Raw genomic sequence first — 21,333 nt, 5'->3', positions numbered from 1 at the left:
TTCCTGATGACCAGTAAACGCAGTAGCTACTGAAACGGTTCCATCCTTAGTTTCAAAAAATGACTCCAAAAAAGAAAGGCTTGTCTTATTGAATCACAAAGTGACTCCAAAATATTCAAAAATTCACAGCTGCAAATCAAATCAAATCAGTATAGTTAAACCAATGTAAGACATAAAACAAAACTATATTTTTCATACCTAGGCGAGAATTAAACAGGCCCAGCCTGTGTAGGAGCAGCTGCTCCACCAGTAGCTACTTGAAACTCTACAAGTTGTTTAAACATACGTTAAACATATAGCAAGAGGCTTAATTTTAACAAATATTTAAAATAATGTTAAAAGAGACAAAGTTTTCATTAATAACGTACCTGAAACAATTGATTTACTAATCTCATATTCTTCAGTCATATTAAGGACATTTAGATCATTGTCAGAAGGCTTCAACCAGTTTTGAGTACATATAAGCGCTTCGACCATATCTGGACTCAAAGAGCTCCTATAGATATCTAAAATCCTCCCCCCCCCCCCCCCCCCCCCCGTGCTAAAAGCACTTTCTGAGGCTACACTAGAAACAGGTGTTGCCAACACATCCCGAACCAAGGTTGCTAATATAGGATAACGGGTGCAATTTTCCTTCCACCAATTAAGAATACTAAAATTTTCCCCCTCCCCGCAACAAGGGTCACCTAAGTACTTCTCTAGTTCATTTTCATTTTCAATTGTGTCTTTTTCCTTCAGATGTTTCTTAAAAGCATTAGCCCTTGTAAAAGGTGATGGTTCTTTTGGTTGGGAAGATGCTTCTCCAAGGGAAGTGCTCCCTGGTGCACTTAAAGGACTAGCCCCAACATTCTTATCATGATCAGATTTATGCCAATTATATAGTTTAAACAAACTAGTTTTGACACATTCAATATTTTTCTTGGCAAGGTCACTAGAATGCCCATACATATCATTAAAAGACCACTCAATATAGTTAAACTTAAACCTAGGATCAAAGATCACTCCATAGTAAAGAAAATGATTCACTTTTCCCACATCCCCCCAATACTTATCATATTTAACCTTCATATGTGAAATCATTGGAGCCACATAAGAATTCAAGTTAAATGAAGCTTCTTGAAGCTCACACAAAATTGAAGACAAGTTATGAAAAGCTAAATGCAAGGACACTTCTTGCGAAGTTGAAAACACTTTGGTTGCCTCATAGAAGGTTTGTAAGAAAACCACAAAAGCCCTAACTTTTTTCCAATCCTGAGAACCGGGTGGACCGGTAAGGAGGTCAAAATATTCGATGTATCCAGGATCCTCATCAATCATATTGTCAAATGCAGCTTCAAACTTTTCAGCAGCATCCAACATTAGGTAAGTGGAATTCCACCTTGTAGAAACATCAAGACAAAGTTTTCTTTTACAAGTTATGCCCGCAAGTTCAACACACTCCTTAAACTTCATAGCTCTTTGTGGAGAAGACCTTACAAACCTAACAGCAGTGCGAACTGATTCAATAGACCCTGTAGCGGTGTATTCGTTACTATATGATCTATTGATTAAATCATAAGCAATGTATACAATAAATATAGAGTCGCCACCGCACTTTTATTTATCCTAAGGACTGGTTAAAAAGCGAACAAAAACCTAAGAAGTTTTACACGTAGAAAACCAATGAAAAGATCAGAGATCGGGGTAAGGGGTAAATTACGCAATGGGAAGGTGTTAGGCACCCATCACGTCCTAGGTACTCCTAGGGAGCCCTTTTCACACTTTGTTGTTTGAAAATTATTATTTGTTTTGACATATTGTGCAAACATGATTGGGATGATGAGAAAAGAATGTACAAGTTAATTATTTTTGTGTTCGAACGGATGAACCCGTTGCCTACGTACCTTCCATCAAAGGTAAGGATCAAAACGCCGTAGTTCGGCTAAAAACTTCCAAAAGTTAGTGGATTCAATTTTAAAACACAAGCTTAAAGGTCTTACGTTACCCACGGGAGAAAACTCAACCTTATATAACAACTAGTCCATCATGTGAGAAAAGCTTCAACTTGCCAGAGAGGGGTTAACCCTATAATAGGCAAGGAAGACTTACAATTCATCTACTAAGGACAAATAGGTGAGATTAATATCAACCAACTAGGGTAAATCAAACCTATAACTAATGTATGAAAGCTTAACAAACATGGACAAAGCCACAAAATCACTTGAATGGGTGAAGTTATTTGGATTATTTACAAAAAGGTCAAAGTATGATTAAAGTCAATTCAAAATGAAGTATTTACAAAAATGGAGTTTGGAAAATCGTGGACTTAAGGTCCAAGTTTCTAATTTGGAAAGAGTGAGAATGTTTGCACAACACTTATTTCAAGTTTTAAAACATGTGTGAAAAGGTGGGACACAATGGGATGAATGGATAATGGTGGAATGTAAAACTTCTTAGAAGGGTCCGCCTCTTGAAATCATATAGAAGATGATTCAAGTGGGTCCTTAGGAATAGGCTACAAACGAGCAATAATATGAACGTGGTAACAGATGAAAGTAAATAAAAGCGGATACTGGATGCCACTCAATGGTCTTATACCTGTCTCCTAAAACAAGTAAGGATATCAGAAGCCACTCTATGGACTTACACTAATCTCCACAAAGGCGGATACCGGACACCAATAAATGGATTTACACCAATCTCCTAAAACAAAACAAAACAAAACATGGAAGTCAACTGCCAATCTATCTGGACTTAGGTTAACCTCCACAGTATGATCCTAGGAAAACCAATGCCACATCGCAGGGACTTACAATGGTATCCTCACATACACAAATAAATGCACTAGGCAATGGGTATGAGTGACCAAGGAGGTCTTACACTCTACCCCTTCCATGTCATGGGAACAGATGCCAACTCACAGGGACTTATAACTGGTTCCTCAATGGGTAAGCAAACAAATCACATAGGTATGAAATAATGGACATGCTACAAGGAGCAATGAATGATAGTAAATGCACTAAGGCAAGCAAGCAATCATGTGCAAATGAGTAATAAATCACAAATAATCAGATAGCACACTCTATAGCCAAACAAGGAGGCTCAATCAAAGGGTTTGACTATGAAAGTCCACTGTAATAGGTAAGTGTCGCTCTTAACCTGGCCATTGAGGGGCTCAGGTGAAGCAGATGAAAGGATATGAGGGGTGTGCCTCATTGCTTCTATCTCAAGTCTGAGAGAGCATGTAAATATAAGAATGTGGGGGAGTTCAGAAAGATGGAACTCTTTCCCCAATTAGACTCGATAGATCTTGGGTTTGGATCTCAATGCTACAACCATGTAATGGGAGCAAGGAGAAGACTCACAGAATAGTGGGAGATAGGCTACTTATCTCTTTGATCCACCAATTTCCTCAAAATGAGGACTTTTCCTGCTTGGGACAAACATAAACAAACACAAACAATGCCTCTTAAGGAGGACTTCAGACAGTTTGCCCGGCCAAATAACGGGCCGGGTCTCCAGACTACATGAAGAAGAAGGTTCTATACCTCAATGCCAATTGCTTATAAGCAAAGCAATGCAAGTTCTTAAGAGAACTGAGCAACTAAGGGTACCTGGAATCAGTCAAAAATGATCAGCATCCCAACATAAACAAAACAACAACAATAAGAATCAACCAATGTACAATCTAACAATAATGTGCAACATGTGCATGGCACAAGGATCAAGTGAACCAAGCCCTACAAAACAAACAATTGGTCAAATGATTTCAACTCAATTATGCATCAACCTCCTTAAGGCATTAGCTTTTCAACCTGAAAATTCAAAGTCAAGCTCAACCATAAGTAACAAGACCACTAGGCCAAGCCTAGGGTCCAAAGGATGGAAAAATCCTAAAACAGCAAGCAAATCAAGATCAAAACCAAGATATTTCAATTAAGAAAGGACTCCAATTGGTCCCAAATCCAAACTATGCCCCTATTTCAATTTATGCATCATGTAAGGCAAAGGAAGCAAATGTAAACCACATATGAGCAACCAGCAAGATCACATCACAAAAAATACCAAAACAGCATGGAAAATTCCACAAAAAATATATCCTAAACAGAGGACATTCAACAAGCTACCTGTCAATTTTCAAGCAATTTGGACTAGCGGAGCTATGGGAATTAATTCAACATGACAGGGCATGCAAAAACACAATCAAATGAAGTCACAAAATGTACATCAACTTCAATTAAATGGTAAACAGTGATGGTAAATGGGACATTAGTAGGACCAAAGCCAAATTGTAGCTTAACATGTTAGGAACTACTCTATCAATTTTCATGGTCATAGGATAAGGTATGGGGATTTGGCAACATATATACAAAAGGTTACACAAGTAAAGCCCTAAAATGCTAGGCAGCACTCAAAAATCCTAATCAAATAGGAAAATGGATTATAAAAATCCACAAAAAATCATATTGAATGTTAACATGTTAAATGTGCTACATGCAAAAATTCAAGGCCATAGGCCAAGGGGAAGCATGGCAAAAAAAACAGGGAACTCAGCATATCACATTGTGTCACATATTTCCACACTCAAGTTCAATAAATCATATATCAAAAACCAGAAGGCCAAAAATTATAAAACCTATGCCAAAACTTCCAGGAGAGTGTCAGGAATCTACACCTAAAATATCATTTGATTTGGATCTAATATGGTGATTTTATGATCAAAATGGTGGAACATGTGAAATTTGTGTACATTATGGATATCCCTATGTCAATTAATTTTTCTACCAAGCAACATTTTATTTTTTGATTCTATAAAAAAGTAGAGAAAAAAAGGAGATTAACAAAAAAAGTCTTGATTTATTTGGATCAATATTGAGTAATATATGATTTTTTGAAGTTTTAGAATAATTATTGAATATTTATTTAGGTTTTATTATGATTAATTAATTAATTAGAATGAAAATGGCAGAACTGTAATAATCAAATCCCTGGCCAAAACGGCACCGTCTAACTAAGGTGACGTGGCGGCGCGCTATTCGCTCGGTGCGGCGGGAAACGGAATTTCGAATTGCACAGCACGGACGAAGGATCAAAGCGCAAGATTTTCCAGAAAATCCTTCTTCCTCGCGCAGCCGGTATTGTTCATCCACACCGGCGAATTCGGTTACGGCTATTTCTTCACCAAATCCAATAAACCGTATACCGTTGGAAAGGTTATTCCGCGTACAACAACAATATGCCAATGAAATCTCCTAATTCCTATCGTACCGCACAGATCGAGCGAAAGAAGATTTCGCATCAAAGTGTAAATTCAAGATTGCTCTCTCTAATCTTAACGGTTTTCGATTCTATAAAGTGCTGCATGATCTACAAGGTGTACTCTACAAGAACCACACAACGATTTTGAGAATGGTGATAGTCGAATCCGAACCTTTTCGAGGAGCAGTACCGGAATCCGCGAGTGTTTTGCTTCAATGAGTGAAAATAGACGATCTACAGCAGCTAGGGAGGTGTGAGGAAGCTTCGGAATGGCTCAACAATGCCTCAAATCGCAGCAAATCTGGACTGCCATGGATGTAGGGTGATTTGGACAGTTGTGATCGTGAGCTTTCTTGATCCAAAACCTGCAAACAGAACCTCACCAATACACACAAATCACGAATCCACCAAGCACTAGCATGGAACTTGAAGAAATGTTGATGAAAGATTGAAAAAATGTCAATATGCAATGTGAAAAAAGTGAGAGAAAAATGGGAGAAATTGAGAGTTTTTCTGTTAGATTTTCTGAATTGTGATTAGTGAGTGCAAAAACAGTTAACATTAAGCTTATATACTACCAATTAATCTCACAATTAATCATGATTAGTGGAAAAAAAATGGATTAGTGAAATTAAGCTTATGATGCATTTTTGGTCCTTAAGCCCTTGTATCATTAGAAGCAATGTAGCAGCAATTTATCACTTCAAGCAAACCACAAATATCATTTGGAAGCTGATAGAATTGGTCCCATGTCCAAATTCTTCATACTTTGCATTTTCACTATGTGATGGCTTATGTGTCCATTTTTTCAATTCATTTCAAAAGCTAATTTCCAAACCATGAAGCCTTAGCATGTTATGAATATTCCAACAAGTTTCAAATGCCATTTGTGAGGTGTTGCAAAAATCCCCACTCAAAAATTCCGATTATTTCACAAGTTGGACGATTTTGCCCCTGGTTCATTTAACAGTCCAGTTGAAATTTGGCCTTTTGCATTGACCACTTTTGAAGAAATCCAATTATGCACCATGAAAGTACATGTCAAATGGAGTTTGTGCATATAAAGAACTTGCAATTTGGATGCTCCATGTGGAAATTATGGCCTCCTGATTACGGGTCTTTTCTGAAATTCACTGAGCCATATTTTGCAAACCACACATGGGATTTTTGAGTTCTTGGACTTTTTGGAATTGTGAGAACAAGATCTTCAACTTTCATGTTGGACAAATTTTGATTTGAAGCTTGTATGATGAAATTATCCTGAGGGGAAAACTTTCCACTTTGGGCAGCTGAGATTACAGGTCCACTTGCCATTTTGGGAAACTTTCTGTCTGACTTCAATTCCTTCAACCTTGGTCTTTGAAATGCCAAATGAGGTTTATATAGACATGAATGAGACCTTTTTAACCAATTCCAATCACCAAATCACTGATTAAATCCACAGTTGACCACAGTTGACTTTTGTTGACTTTTGTCTGACTGGGCCAAGTTCTGATGAATTTCAAGCCTCTTTCACATGAGATCTTGATTCCAAATGATATCACAAGTTATATGAACTCTTTATTATTGATCATGGTGTCCAAATTCTTCAAGAATGGTCACCATCAATTGCTCAATGCCTGATTTAACTGCTTGACTGATGATTGCTTCAGCTGCAAGAAACAAGGTTAGATGACAATATTTTTGTACTTTTGGTTAGCAAACATATGAAAAGCAATGATATACAAGTGCAATACATGCTTGGTGATCAAGAACCACACCCACAAAGTATCCCACCCACTAGGAGGGCAGCTAGGGTATGCAATGATCCTTGAGGCCATGATATGATATGATATGGGCCATGAGGGATCTTAGGGCCAAAATTGGGGTCTTACAGATGCCCCTATTTAAGGTCATTCTAGCCGGAGAAGTGAAGTTTAGAAATCTTCATCTCGACGCGGTAGAATGGGCTTAAATAATAGTAATGAGACGAATTTTGGTCCCTAAGAGACCTCATGATGCAGATGTATGCATGCAAAAGCAAATTCTGTGGGGAATATATGGTTCACACAGAAGAAAAGACGATCCATCGGAGTAATACACTCACCAGGAACAGAGACTCTAACAAGACTCTTATTGGGACTCCCACTAGGGGATAATAAAGAAAAGAATGCGTGAGCAGGACACGACTTTGATTAGGTAATGACAAAACTGACACGGCGTGAACAAGACACGATTCCGAGTGGGGATAACAGACATCGGACTGGAGAGCTTGCTGGGGAAGCAAAGGACTCACACCGGGGAATAAAGAATTCCAGAGGAAAATAAATCCATTGGAAAGACATAAGCTGACTCAAGTTATCCATCAAGGATACTTCGGATAAAATCCGGACTCGGACCAGGAAAAGATTCACATAGAATCTCTCTGCCGGGAAAATGCATATATTGGGGAACGCCCATATATCAAAGGGTAAAATCACCAAAGGAAACTCCACAGGGGAATGTCTAACAAAGAGACTCTCCTGGGAAAGCAACAAGAAATGAGGTGTCACCGGTATAAGGGTAACAAACTCGGGAAGAGTGAATATCTAAGACCGGTATAAGGGTGAGAGATATCAATCAACCAACATCTGAGAAAGACCAACGAAGGGTACAACACTCAGGAAAATCTAACTCCACAGGGGACCAAAGTCATAATAGGGAGTAGAAAGGAAGGAACACCAGGGATACCGAGGTATATAATAGGTGACCGACTGAAATGTGAATTGGTATATATGCCAAGACACTCATCATCCGAAAGGAGGGCTTGAAAAAGCAAATCAACTTACAGGATGGGCATTCGAATCCACAACGGGAACACGAATCTTACTCGACTGGGGACACAAACCCAAAGAGTACATGAGATATAATATCCATTACCGGCAGACCGTGGATAAGATACTCGCATGAGACATATTATCTATTACCGTCAGAACGTAGATAATACTCGCATGGTAAGAAACACCAGAGATACCGAAGTATATAATAGGTGATCTACCGAAAACGTGAATTGGTATATATGCCAAAACACACATCCGAAACACAAACAGGTTAAAGGATGAATATTCGATTCTACAAAGAATACGAATCTTGCTCAGCTGGGGAAAATCAACAAAGGATTCCAACTAAGGAGCGCATGAGACATATTATTCATTACCGGCAGACCGTGAATAATATACTCGAAAGGAAAAGACACCAGAGATACCGAAGTATATAATAGGTGACTAACCAAAAAGAGAGACAATCGATACCAAGCATCCGGGTAAACGAAAGACAACTCAAGGGGATAAATTGCAAGCATCCGGCAATCATCCAACAACAAAGAATATTCGACTCCGCAAAGGGAAATAACGAATCTTACTCGACCAGGGAAACACAAAGGCTTCAACTGAAGAGTGCAAGAGATATATTATCCATTACCGTCAGAACATGGATAGTATACTCGCATGGAAGATTATCCACAACCGGTATAAGGGTTAACGAAGGATAAATCGTCCGAAAAGAGAGGCATCGGGATACCAAACAGGCATATAATGATGACCAATCAAAGGGAGTAACAACATTACCAACAAAAAGGGTAAACGAAGGACTCACTGGGGATTAATTGCAAGCATCCGGCAATTATCCACAAAAGCTGGGAATACATTGATAAACAATCGATGATCCGGGGAACAAATCACTAGCAAACGGTGAAAAGACCCACTGGCGACTTCAAAAAGGATAACATTGCAAGCATCCGGCAACGATCCAGAAGACTGTTGGGATTACAAGTGCTTACTCAAGAGCAACTAACCCGAAGCAGGAAGGAATGTCAACATCGAATATTGAATGAAGATAACCACAAAGAGATTAGGGTTTACATCTACCGAATACGGGGCAGAAGACCAAAAATCTGGCTGAGAAAACAAGAGGTTTAACAATACCGACTACTGGGTAAGAAACCAAAGACTCAGCTGAGGATAAAATTGCTAGCAACCGGCAATTATCCACACGTATCATAAGATACAAAATCCGCTGGAGAGAAAAATCACAGCAACATAGGATTTACAACTACCGAATACGGGGTAGAAGACCACAAACTCCACTGGGGATTAATCACCACAGGGAACAAAACTCTGTTAGGGATAAAACCACATCAACAGAAAATCCACCATCAGCCAGACCGAACCACAAAGGTTACCACTGCTAGGGGAAAAGAGATAGGACTTACAACTACCGAATACGGGGTAGAAGCCATACTCTGTGGGAATAACCACAAATTAGGGTTTACATCTACCGAATACGGGGTAGAAAACCAAAAACTCTGCGTGGGGACTAAAAGGTATATAACCACAAGTTCTGCCAAGAAAGCCAGGAGAATAGGACTTACAACTACCGGTATAAGGGTAGAGGCCAAAATCGACTCTTGCGGAGGAATGAAAGGTATATAACCACAAATTCCGCCAAGAGGACAAGGAACAATAGGACTTACAACTACCGGTATAAGGGTAGAGGCCCGAAAACTCCGCTGGGGAACAACCCACTGGGAAGCACAAGATATTCGACAAAACGCCAATTCGGGAATGTTCCGAAAAGACAGACTGAATCAAGACACATCCTACGAGGATATAACTCAATAGGAACATCCATCCCAATATATATGTTGGGAGGAAACGGAAGAAACCGTCATCCACGAGGAAGTATCTCGGTGGGGGACTGCAGAATGAAAGACAGACTTTTTCTGCTTACGGGGCTGACTCTATATGGAGAGATTTAAAACCCGACATCCGCTTGGGAAGATCTTTTAGAGGGATCTATGAAGCCCATAGCAGGAGACAAACAAACAAGAGATATATGGCAAATAATGCAACATGACTATCTGAATGTTTCATGAATATGCATGAATATGTGTTTTTTATGTTTGATGAATGCTGACAAAACAGACATATCTAACACAACAGTCCAGGAATCAAACGTCCGGTACTATACTTCCAGGGGAAAACCAGCTGGAAAGCCAATCTGCGGAGATCTAACATGCTATACGGCAAAGATCTGCAGGTACTGCTGAGGAGCAACGGATCGGGGATATCAGGATACACCAAATCTCTGAGCGATGAATCAGCGAAAGTCCCAATTAAGGCACAGAAAGTCACAACGGGCGAAACAGCCACCGAGACGAATCTGTCGGGAACAAGAGAAAATCTCAAAAATCTGCAGGGTATCCCAGCATCAACTGAGACACAAAAGTCACTGCAACTCCAAACAAATCTGGGGAACAACCCACTGCAGGAGAACAAAACCATCCAAGTAGAATATAACTGCATAAGCAACTCTACTGGGGAAAACCTCCGGCTACTCACTTGGGGAATAACCCACTGAAGGAGGAAGCAACACACAAGTAGATTCTGCAACAAACCACTCTACTTGGGGAGAATATGCATCTGAAGGATCACATCAGTAGATTCTGCAATAAACCACTCTACTGAGGATCAAGAACAATCAGGAAATCAATCCAATCTCTGGATGACAGAGCCGTCAACCAACCTTACCGGGGATTGAAGGAGGTTCAACAGGCAATACTGCCACAACAACCACTCTGCAGACAAATGCTGGAGAAAGCTGGATGAAAATACTGGGATATCAACCCAATCAACCACGGAGTAGGAAAATAAATCCTGCTCTACTGAGAATAACAACCATTCTGATAGAGAGAAAGTAAACAACTCCGCTCGCGACTGCGCTGGGAAGGAGTGACAACAACTCTGCTCGCGACTTCGATGGGGATATCAATAACTGCTCTACTCGTGATTGTGCCGAGGAGACAAATAAAGTCTGGGCATAGCGACCCACTGGAGAAAGTGGCGAGGCGCCAAGGTGGCAAACCATCAACTGCCGAGTCCTCCACAAGGAAAGCATCCATGCTGGGGAAAACTGCTGTTGGAGAAAACTGAGTCTTCAACAACACTCTGCTTAGGGAACAAACCCCACCAACAACTCGACTTGCACTTATGCTGGCCACTCACTTGGGGAGAAATACGGGATACGGGGATATCAACCCACTAACCACAAATTTTCTGAACAGCTGAGCAATCAAGCCGGGGAGAGACTACTGCTGGAGAATAGACTGAGTCTTCAATACACCATTCTGCTTCGGGGAGCCAAAATCCACAGAAGCTCTGCTTAGGGAACAACCCCAACAACCAAATCTCTGCTTGGGGAACAACCCCGACAACCAAATCTGGAGAAGAAGGATACAAACCAAACCAGGAGTATGAACAAATGTCTTACCTGTTGGAAACCATGCCACCCTTGGGAGAGCACTGGGGAAATTCTTTGAGTGTCCTTTTATCATTTGTGAATGTTCACTTTGTTTAAAACAATAATTTTGAAAAATTTTGTTTTTAAAACAATGATATTTTTATCAATTAAAACATGCAAAACATTTGTTGAATTTGAAACAAATAAGAGTGCAAATAATTGGATAAAAGTTCAAATTTATTTGATGGAATGGTAGTCTGCAAATGGCAAGACTCCATAGATCTGTACAAATTTGAAATCAGTGATATATATTGGAAGAGGGCTACATTGAACATAATGATCCTTTCTCTACCAATTTGAATCTCGATGTATGCGAAGCTTCAGTTGACGACGAATCGAGAATCCTCTGACGAAAAGACGGCTGGTGACCAGAAAGTCTTGTCAGGATGCAGTTACTTGCCAAATCCCTAATTTTTGCCTAGATTGCCCCAGGGTGAGGTACTCAATCTAGCGGGATGCAAATATGCTTTTTTATCAAGTCTCTAATTTTTGCCTGGATTACCCTTGCAGGTTTTCCACCGAGACGCTCATTTTTGCCTAAGCCGCCCTTTCGGGTTTTCAACTTAGCGAGGTATTCTGTTTTCTCATTTGCATATACTTTTTTTTTTAGGCAAAGTATCTCTTAACTGCATCTGAATTCTCAGGACGAGTGAAATCCTCCCCATCCATTGTTGTAAGCATCAAAGCTCCGCCTGAAAAGGCTCTCTTAACAACATATGGACCCTCGTAGTTTGGAGTCCACTTGCCCCTGGAATCGGGCACGAAAGACAAGACTTTCTTGAGCACAAGGTCACCTTCTCTTAACACATGAGGCTTGACCTTCTTATCGAATGCTTTCTTCATTCTCTGCTGATATAATTGACCATGACACATGGCAGTTAATCGCTTCTCTTCAATCAAATTCAGTTGGTCATAACGACTCTGAACCCATTCAGCATCAGTCAACTTGGCTTGAGGGTATCAGGCTTCTTTTATTCTTTTTTTTTCTATTTGAAAAAATTTTCCTGATTTTTTCCTTTACTTTGATTTTTTACCCTCTTCTCTTTTTTTTTTTTTACATTACATTTGTAATGCCCCAGTTTTGACTATTGCTGGGTTCTCATGATACAGCTGAATGAGCTTCTTTTGTGCTCGAGAAGGATAGGAAATCTCATCAGGAATCCCCTTCAACATCATCTTCCTCTGCTTCGAATACAAAGAATTCAAGATTGGGAGATGGCGTTGGATCATTATGTTCAATGGGTTTAGAAATCCCTGCATAATGATTCTGGATAATGAAAAGCTTTTGAATTTTAAACAAGCAAATCATTTATGCAGATGAAAAAGCTATTTTATTTGTTTTTCAAGGTTTTTTGTGATCATTGATTTCATACAAAAAGCAAAAAGTGAAAACAAATGGAAAAACAAATGTTTAACAATGCATTAATTGAATGAAAACATCATTGTATATATGAGCCAATAATGTCATCACTTCTCCTTTTGGCATGGGAGAAGGGTTTTAAACAAAGTGAACAATTATTACTCTGATCTATGGATAACTGTAGGAACATCCACAGCGACCCAATTGTGGCAGACACCGCCAGGAATGACGAAGTTGTTCACATCCTCTGCATCCTCTTCCAAGATAGCAGCAGCTTCTTCTTCAGGCTGATCATCATGGATGAATCCTCCGCTTGTGAACAAACCTTGCTCATTATATGCCCCAGAACAGTAGCCAATGCCAGCCAGGGATCTATCCATCAAAAGTACTTTGTCCGAAAAATTCCTCCTTGAGTTCACAATTCTCTTGCTCAAGATGATCCATCAATCTCGAAGAATCGGCCCTGGTATAATACCGGCGAGGTGCGTCTCCAAAATAAATGAAGATCGCAGGGTCAGACCACAGGACAGGAAGCTGAGAACGACGCCTGCTTATGCAAATGATGCATGAAGTGTTTGTGCATATGCTTGTTTTTTATTTCAAAGGAACTCGAGGGTTTTATTTGCAAACTTTGAAATATCAACCTTTTGATCGTATATGAGAATATCTCATCAGATATATCAGGTGAAAAAATTTTCCCGGTTTTTTCATGTTTGAATTTTTTTTGCAAATAAACTCCTTTGAGTTCCTTGAAAATTTTCTCTTTACCCGATGATATGGATGCAGATGAATGTATGAATGCATGAATGCAACAATCACACTCAAGGATCAAGCAAGTCACACCAGACAAAGGTCATGGGAAAGCTCAATGTATCCCTAATATCAATCATCCATTTTGGTGGATTTAGGTTTTCACCTTATCAACACCCAAGTTCCATTGATATTAACGGTACATGAACCGGCTCTAACATCCTTAATATCAATCATCCATTTTGGTAGATTTAGGTTTTACACCTTATCAATACCCAAGTTCCATTGATATTAACGATGTTTGAACGACTCAACCACGAATCACGGGTTTGCTGAGAGTCACGAGCATGGAGTCTTGGTTAAGAACCACCCAAAGGGAGTGTACTAGGGTTTAAACCTGCCAGACATGTTCTATCAGAGGTTCCCATAATCATCGTCCCATCTCTCGGATATTATCGGAGGAACGAATACTCGTATTCCAAAAATATTCTCGAGAGAGACTCTTATGAGTGTAGCATCGCGTGACAATCGCATCAGATCTGACATCTGAACGACCTCCGCACTACGTCCTAAAAATAGGCCAAGATGGGTTTGGTAAACTAAGGTCCTTGGCTTCTAAGGCACATGATTGGAAGAATAATGCCTAACCACAAATAACTTGTGTGACATTATTAATCCAACATGACCTCCACCAAGTGAATGGACTCGCAAGTCAACTGGCTAAGGACTACTCCACACCAGTCGACGAGACTATGCCATTCTCCTATCCTAGAGTGCACTCGAGTTCGGGTATAGAACTCATCTCACAGAGATCACCAAAGCAAACAGCAATTGTATATCAAGCAATTCACACATTACAATCAATACAGTTATCCCAAATTGTACAAAAATATGTCAAGTAACACATAAACAATATCATACAACAAGGGTGAAAAGTAGGCAATGCCGCCAGGGAAGGTCTAATGTTATTTCCCCAGTGGAGTCGCCACTTTTCTGTAGCGGTGTATTCGTTACTATATGATCTATTGATTAAATCATAAGCAATGTATACAATAAATATAGAGTCGCCACCGCACTTTTATTTATCCTAAGGACTGGTTAAAAAGCGAACAAAAACCTAAGAAGTTTTACACGTAGAAAACCAATGAAAAGATCAGAGATCGGGGTAAGGGGTAAATTACACAATGGGAAGGTGTTAGGCACCCATCACGTCCTAGGTACTCCTAGGGAGCCCTTTTCACACTTTGTTGTTTGAAAATTATTATTTGTTTTGACATATTGTGCAAACATGATTGGGATGATGAGAAAAGAATGTACAAGTTAATTATTTTTGTGTTCGAACGGATGAACCCGTTGCCTACGTACCTTCCATCAAAGGTAAGGATCAAAACGCCGTAGTTCGGCTAAAAACTTCCAAAAGTTAGTGGATTCAATTTTAAAACACAAGCTTAAAGGTCTTACGTTACCCACGGGAGAAAACTCAACCTTATATAACAACTAGTCCATCATGTGAGAAAAGCTTCAACTTGCCAGAGAGGGGTTAACCCTATAATAGGCAAGGAAGACTTACAATTCATCTACTAAGGACAAATAGGTGAGATTAATATCAACCAACTAGGGTAAATCAAACCTATAGCTAATGTATGAAAGCTTAACAAACATGGACAAAGCCACAAAATCACTTGAATGGGTGAAGTTATTTGGATTATTTACAAAAAGGTCAAAGTATGATTAAAGTCAATTCAAAATGAAGTATTTACAAAAATGGAGTTTGGAAAATCGTGGACTTAAGGTCCAAGTTTCTAATTTGGAAAGAGTGAGAATGTTTGCACAACACTTATTTCAAGTTTTAAAACATGTGTGAAAAGGTGGGACACAATGGGATGAATGGATAATGGTGGAATGTAAAACTTCTTAGAAGGGTCCGCCTCTTGAAATCATATAGAAGATGATTCAAGTGGGTCCTTAGGAATAGGCTACAAACGAGCAATAATATGAACGTGGTAACAGATGAAAGTAAATAAAAGCGGATACTGGATGCCACTCAATGGTCTTATACCTGTCTCCTAAAACAAGTAAGGATATCAGAAGCCACTCTATGGACTTACACTAATCTCCACAAAGGCGGATACCGGACACCAATAAATGGATTTACACCAATCTCCTAAAACAAAACAAAACAAAACATGGAAGTCAACTGCCAATCTATCTGGACTTAGGTTAACCTCCACAGTATGATCCTAGGAAAACCAATGCCACATCGCAGGGACTTACAATGGTATCCTCACATACACAAATAAATGCACTAGGCAATGGGTATGAGTGACCAAGGAGGTCTTACACTCTACCCCTTCCATGTCATGGGAACAGATGCCAACTCACAGGGACTTATAACTGGTTCCTCAATGGGTAAGCAAACAAATCACATAGGTATGAAATAATGGACATGCTACAAGGAGCAATGAATGATAGTAAATGCACTAAGGCAAGCAAGCAATCATGTGCAAATGAGTAATAAATCACAAATAATCAGATAGCACACTCTATAGCCAAACAAGGAGGCTCAATCAAAGGGTTTGACTATGAAAGTCCACTGTAATAGGTAAGTGTCGCTCTTAACCTGGCCATTGAGGGGCTCAGGTGAAGCAGATGAAAGGATATGAGGGGTGTGCCTCATTGCTTCTATCTCAAGTCTGAGAGAGCATGTAAATATAAGAATGTGGGGGAGTTCAGAAAGATGGAACTCTTTCCCCAATTAGACTCGATAGATCTTGGGTTTGGATCTCAATGCTACAACCATGTAATGGGAGCAAGGAGAAGACTCACAGAATAGTGGGAGATAGGCTACTTATCTCTTTGATCCACCAATTTCCTCAAAATGAGGACTTTTCCTGCTTGGGACAAACATAAACAAACACAAACAATGCCTCTTAAGGAGGACTTCAGACAGTTTGCCCGGCCAAATAACGGGCCGGGTCTCCAGACTACATGAAGAAGAAGGTTCTATACCTCAATGCCAATTGCTTATAAGCAAAGCAATGCAAGTTCTTAAGAGAACTGAGCAACTAAGGGTACCTGGAATCAGTCAAAAATGATCAGCATCCCAACATAAACAAAACAACAACAATAAGAATCAACCAATGTACAATCTAACAATAATGTGCAACATGTGCATGGCACAAGGATCAAGTGAACCAAGCCCTACAAAACAAACAATTGGTCAAATGATTTCAACTCAATTATGCATCAACCTCCTTAAGGCATTAGCTTTTCAACCTGAAAATTCAAAGTCAAGCTCAACCATAAGTAACAAGACCACTAGGCCAAGCCTAGGGTCCAAAGGATGGAAAAATCCTAAAACAGCAAGCAAATCAAGATCAAAACCAAGATATTTCAATTAAGAAAGGACTCCAATTGGTCCCAAATCCAAACTATGCCCCTATTTCAATTTATGCATCATGTAAGGCAAAGGAAGCAAATGTAAACCACATATGAGCAACCAGCAAGATCACATCACAAAAAATACCAAAACAGCATGGAAAATTCCACAAAAAATATATCCTAAACAGAGGACATTCAACAAGCTACCTGTCAATTTTCAAGCAATTTGGACTAGCGGAGCTATGGGAATTAATTCAACATGACAGGGCATGCAAAAACACAATCAAATGAAGTCACAAAATGTACATCAACTTCAAATAAATGGTAAACAGTGATGGTAAATGGGACATTAGTAGGACCAAAGCCAAATTGTAGCTTAACATGTTAGGAACTACTCTATCAATTTTCATGGTCATAGGATAAGGTATGGGGATTTGGCAACATATATACAAAAGGTTACACAAGTAAAGCCCTAAAATGCTAGGAAGCACTCAAAAATCCTAATCAAATAGGAAAATGGATTATAAAAATCCACAAAAAATCATATTGAATGTTAACATGTTAAATGTGCTACATGCAAAAATTCAAGGCCATAGGCCAAGGGGAAGCATGGCAAAAAAAACAGGGAACTCAGCATATCACATTGTGTCACATATTTCCACACTCAAGTTCAATAAATCATATATCAAAAACCAGAAGGCCAAAAATTATAAAACCTATGCCAAAAATTCCAGGAGAGTGTCAGGAATCTACACCTAAAATATCATTTGATTTGGATCTAATATGGTGATTTTATGATCAAAATGGTGGAACATGTGAAATTTGTGTACATTATGGATATCCCTATGTCAATTAATTTTTCTACCAAGCAACATTTTATTTTTTGATTCTATAAAAAAGTAGAGAAAAAAAGGAGATTAACAAAAAAAGTCTTGATTTATTTGGATCAATATTGAGTAATATATGATTTTTTGAAGTTTTAGAATAATTATTGAATATTTATTTAGGTTTTATTATGATTAATTAATTAATTAGAATGAAAATGGCAGAACTGTAATAATCAAATCCCTGGCCAAAACGGCACCGTCTAACTAAGGTGACGTGGCGGCGCGCTATTCGCTCGGTGCGGCGGGAAACGGAATTTCGAATTGCACAGCACGGACGAAGGATCAAAGCGCAAGATTTTCCAGAAAATCCTTCTTCCTCGCGCAGCCGGTATTGTTCATCCACACCGGCGAATTCGGTTACGGCTATTTCTTCACCAAATCCAATAAACCGTATACCGTTGGAAAGGTTATTCCGCGTACAACAACAATATGCCAATGAAATCTCCTAATTCCTATCGTACCGCACAGATCGAGCGAAAGAAGATTTCGCATCAAAGTGTAAATTCAAGATTGCTCTCTCTAATCTTAACGGTTTTCGATTCTATAAAGTGCTGCATGATCTACAAGGTGTACTCTACAAGAACCACACAACGATTTTGAGAATGGTGATAGTCGAATCCGAACCTTTTCGAGGAGCAGTACCGGAATCCGCGAGTGTTTTGCTTCAATGAGTGAAAATAGACGATCTACAGCAGCTAGGGAGGTGTGAGGAAGCTTCGGAATGGCTCAACAATGCCTCAAATCGCAGCAAATCTGGACTGCCATGGATGTAGGGTGATTTGGACAGTTGTGATCGTGAGCTTTCTTGATCCAAAACCTGCAAACAGAACCTCACCAATACACACAAATCACGAATCCACCAAGCACTAGCATGGAACTTGAAGAAATGTTGATGAAAGATTGAAAAAATGTCAATATGCAATGTGAAAAAAGTGAGAGAAAAATGGGAGAAATTGAGAGTTTTTCTGTTAGATTTTCTGAATTGTGATTAGTGAGTGCAAAAACAGTTAACATTAAGCTTATATACTACCAATTAATCTCACAATTAATCATGATTAGTGGAAAAAAAATGGATTAGTGAAATTAAGCTTATGATGCATTTTTGGTCCTTAAGCCCTTGTATCATTAGAAGCAATGTAGCAGCAATTTATCACTTCAAGCAAACCACAAATATCATTTGGAAGCTGATAGAATTGGTCCCATGTCCAAATTCTTCATACTTTGCATTTTCACTATGTGATGGCTTATGTGTCCATTTTTTCAATTCATTTCAAAAGCTAATTTCCAAACCATGAAGCCTTAGCATGTTATGAATATTCCAACAAGTTTCAAATGCCATTTGTGAGGTGTTGCAAAAATCCCCACTCAAAAATTCCGATTATTTCACAAGTTGGACGATTTTGCCCCTGGTTCATTTAACAGTCCAGTTGAAATTTGGCCTTTTGCATTGACCACTTTTGAAGAAATCCAATTATGCACCATGAAAGTACATGTCAAATGGAGTTTGTGCATATAAAGAACTTGCAATTTGGATGCTCCATGTGGAAATTATGGCCTCCTGATTACGGGTCTTTTCTGAAATTCACTGAGCCATATTTTGCAAACCACACATGGGATTTTTGAGTTCTTGGACTTTTTGGAATTGTGAGAACAAGATCTTCAACTTTCATGTTGGACAAATTTTGATTTGAAGCTTGTATGATGAAATTATCCTGAGGGGAAAACTTTCCACTTTGGGCAGCTGAGATTACAGGTCCACTTGCCATTTTGGGAAACTTTCTGTCTGACTTCAATTCCTTCAACCTTGGTCTTTGAAATGCCAAATGAGGTTTATATAGACATGAATGAGACCTTTTTAACCAATTCCAATCACCAAATCACTGATTAAATCCACAGTTGACCACAGTTGACTTTTGTTGACTTTTGTCTGACTGGGCCAAGTTCTGATGAATTTCAAGCCTCTTTCACATGAGATCTTGATTCCAAATGATATCACAAGTTATATGAACTCTTTATTATTGATCATGGTGTCCAAATTCTTCAAGAATGGTCACCATCAATTGCTCAATGCCTGATTTAACTGCTTGACTGATGATTGCTTCAGCTGCAAGAAACAAGGTTAGATGACAATATTTTTGTACTTTTGGTTAGCAAACATATGAAAAGCAATGATATACAAGTGCAATACATGCTTGATGATCAAGAACCACACCCACAAAGTATCCCACCCACTAGGAGGGCAGCTAGGGTATGCAATGATCCTTGAGGCCATGATATGATATGATATGGGCCATGAGGGATCTTAGGGCCAAAATTGGGGTCTTACAGACCCTTCATGTTCTTTTTCACCATCTCTCACTACCAAGTTCAAGACATGGGCAGCACACCTCATATGCAAATAATCACCTACACCCAGTAAAGCATTCTTGCTCTTAAGTCTTCTATCCAAATAACTCACAGCCACATCATTTGCTGTTGCGTTATCCAGGGTAATTGTAGACACTTTCCTAAGCCCCCATTCCCTCAAAACGTCCTCGACTTTCATGCCAATGGTATCACCTTTGTGATTTGGAACTAAAGAGAAACTAATAATTTTTTTTTGGTACTTCCAAGCAGTGTCAATGAAGTGTGCAGTGGTGGTCATATAACTAAGGTTTTGTATCGAAGTCCAACAGTCTGTGGTTAGTGCAACCCTAGTACAATCAGATTTAAAAAAGGCTTTAAGACGTGACTTTTCAGCTAGGTAAAGCTGAAAACAATCCCTAGCAACGGTCCTCCTAGTAGGGATAGCCATTTGGGGTTGCAATTGTTTACACATTTGCTTAAAACCAACACCCTCAACCACTCTAAAGGAATGTTCATCAAGGATAACAAAGGTATTAATGGCCTTCCTACAGGCTGCAGCATTAAACCTTTGACTAGTTGGAACTAAAAACCCACCCTCGCCGCTTACAAGGTTTGTCTGATTGGGGTCTTTCAACAAAAGGGCAGGGTTTTTGTAACACACTTTCGAGTGAGCTAGCATGTTAGAAGTACCATGTGTTTTAGGGTCACATCGGTACCTTTTATGACAGTGTTTACACGCGGCTATAGGTTCAGGCTCATCCGGTAAAATGTTAAACTCTTCCCAAACCGTAGAAGTTTTTCTACTACCACTAGCATTAAGTTTCCTTTTTCGAAGTGGAGGGAGTGCAGTACCAGCAGCAGCTCCTATAATTCATACATTTAAAAATGACAGCATAACATGTATCACTTATTAAACAAACACTCAGTATAAAAATGACAGGTGATGGCATTACCTTGACTCACTCCTTGATCTACAACTCCGCTAGGAACTCCAACTCCTTGCAAGCTAGGAACTCCAACTCCTTGCAAGCTACTTTTGCCGCGCTCCATCTTCCA

At 39.3% G+C, this 21,333-nt stretch overlaps 1 protein-coding gene across 1 annotated transcript; it reads right to left on the bottom strand.

Moving 5' to 3' along the window:
• Positions 1-356: 356 nt before the first annotated feature.
• Positions 357-21,327, bottom strand: LOC127137381 (zinc finger BED domain-containing protein RICESLEEPER 1-like). Its single transcript, XM_051063848.1, has 4 exons — positions 21,231-21,327; positions 20,338-21,141; positions 565-1,511; positions 357-368 (listed from the first exon to the last, which is right to left on the bottom strand). Exons 1-4 carry the CDS (start codon positions 21,325-21,327, stop codon positions 357-359), a joined length of 1,860 nt encoding a protein of 619 aa, XP_050919805.1.
• Between the last annotated feature and the right edge of the window lie 6 nt (positions 21,328-21,333).

The sequence above is a fragment of the Lathyrus oleraceus genome, chromosome 4 (genome assembly GCF_024323335.1).
Source record: "Lathyrus oleraceus cultivar Zhongwan6 chromosome 4, CAAS_Psat_ZW6_1.0, whole genome shotgun sequence".
Classification (NCBI taxonomy): domain Eukaryota; kingdom Viridiplantae; phylum Streptophyta; class Magnoliopsida; order Fabales; family Fabaceae; genus Lathyrus; species Lathyrus oleraceus.
The sequence above is the reverse complement of the archived record's forward strand: the minus strand, read 5'-3'. Positions and strand labels throughout refer to the sequence as shown.

Bases quoted from the DNA above. Each gene is read 5' to 3' on its own strand.
- LOC127137381 (XM_051063848.1), bottom strand. From the start codon at position 21,327: ATGGAGCGCGGCAAAAGTAGCTTGCAAGGAGTTGGAGTTCCTAGCTTG. The intron at 21,142-21,230 runs GTAATGCCATCA...TATGAATTATAG, and splicing joins AGATCAAGGAGTGAGTCAAG to GAGCTGCTGCTGGTACTGCA. The intron at 1,512-20,337 runs GTGATTATTTGC...ACACCGCTACAG, and splicing joins GAATGCTTTACTGGGTGTAG to GGTCTATTGAATCAGTTCGC.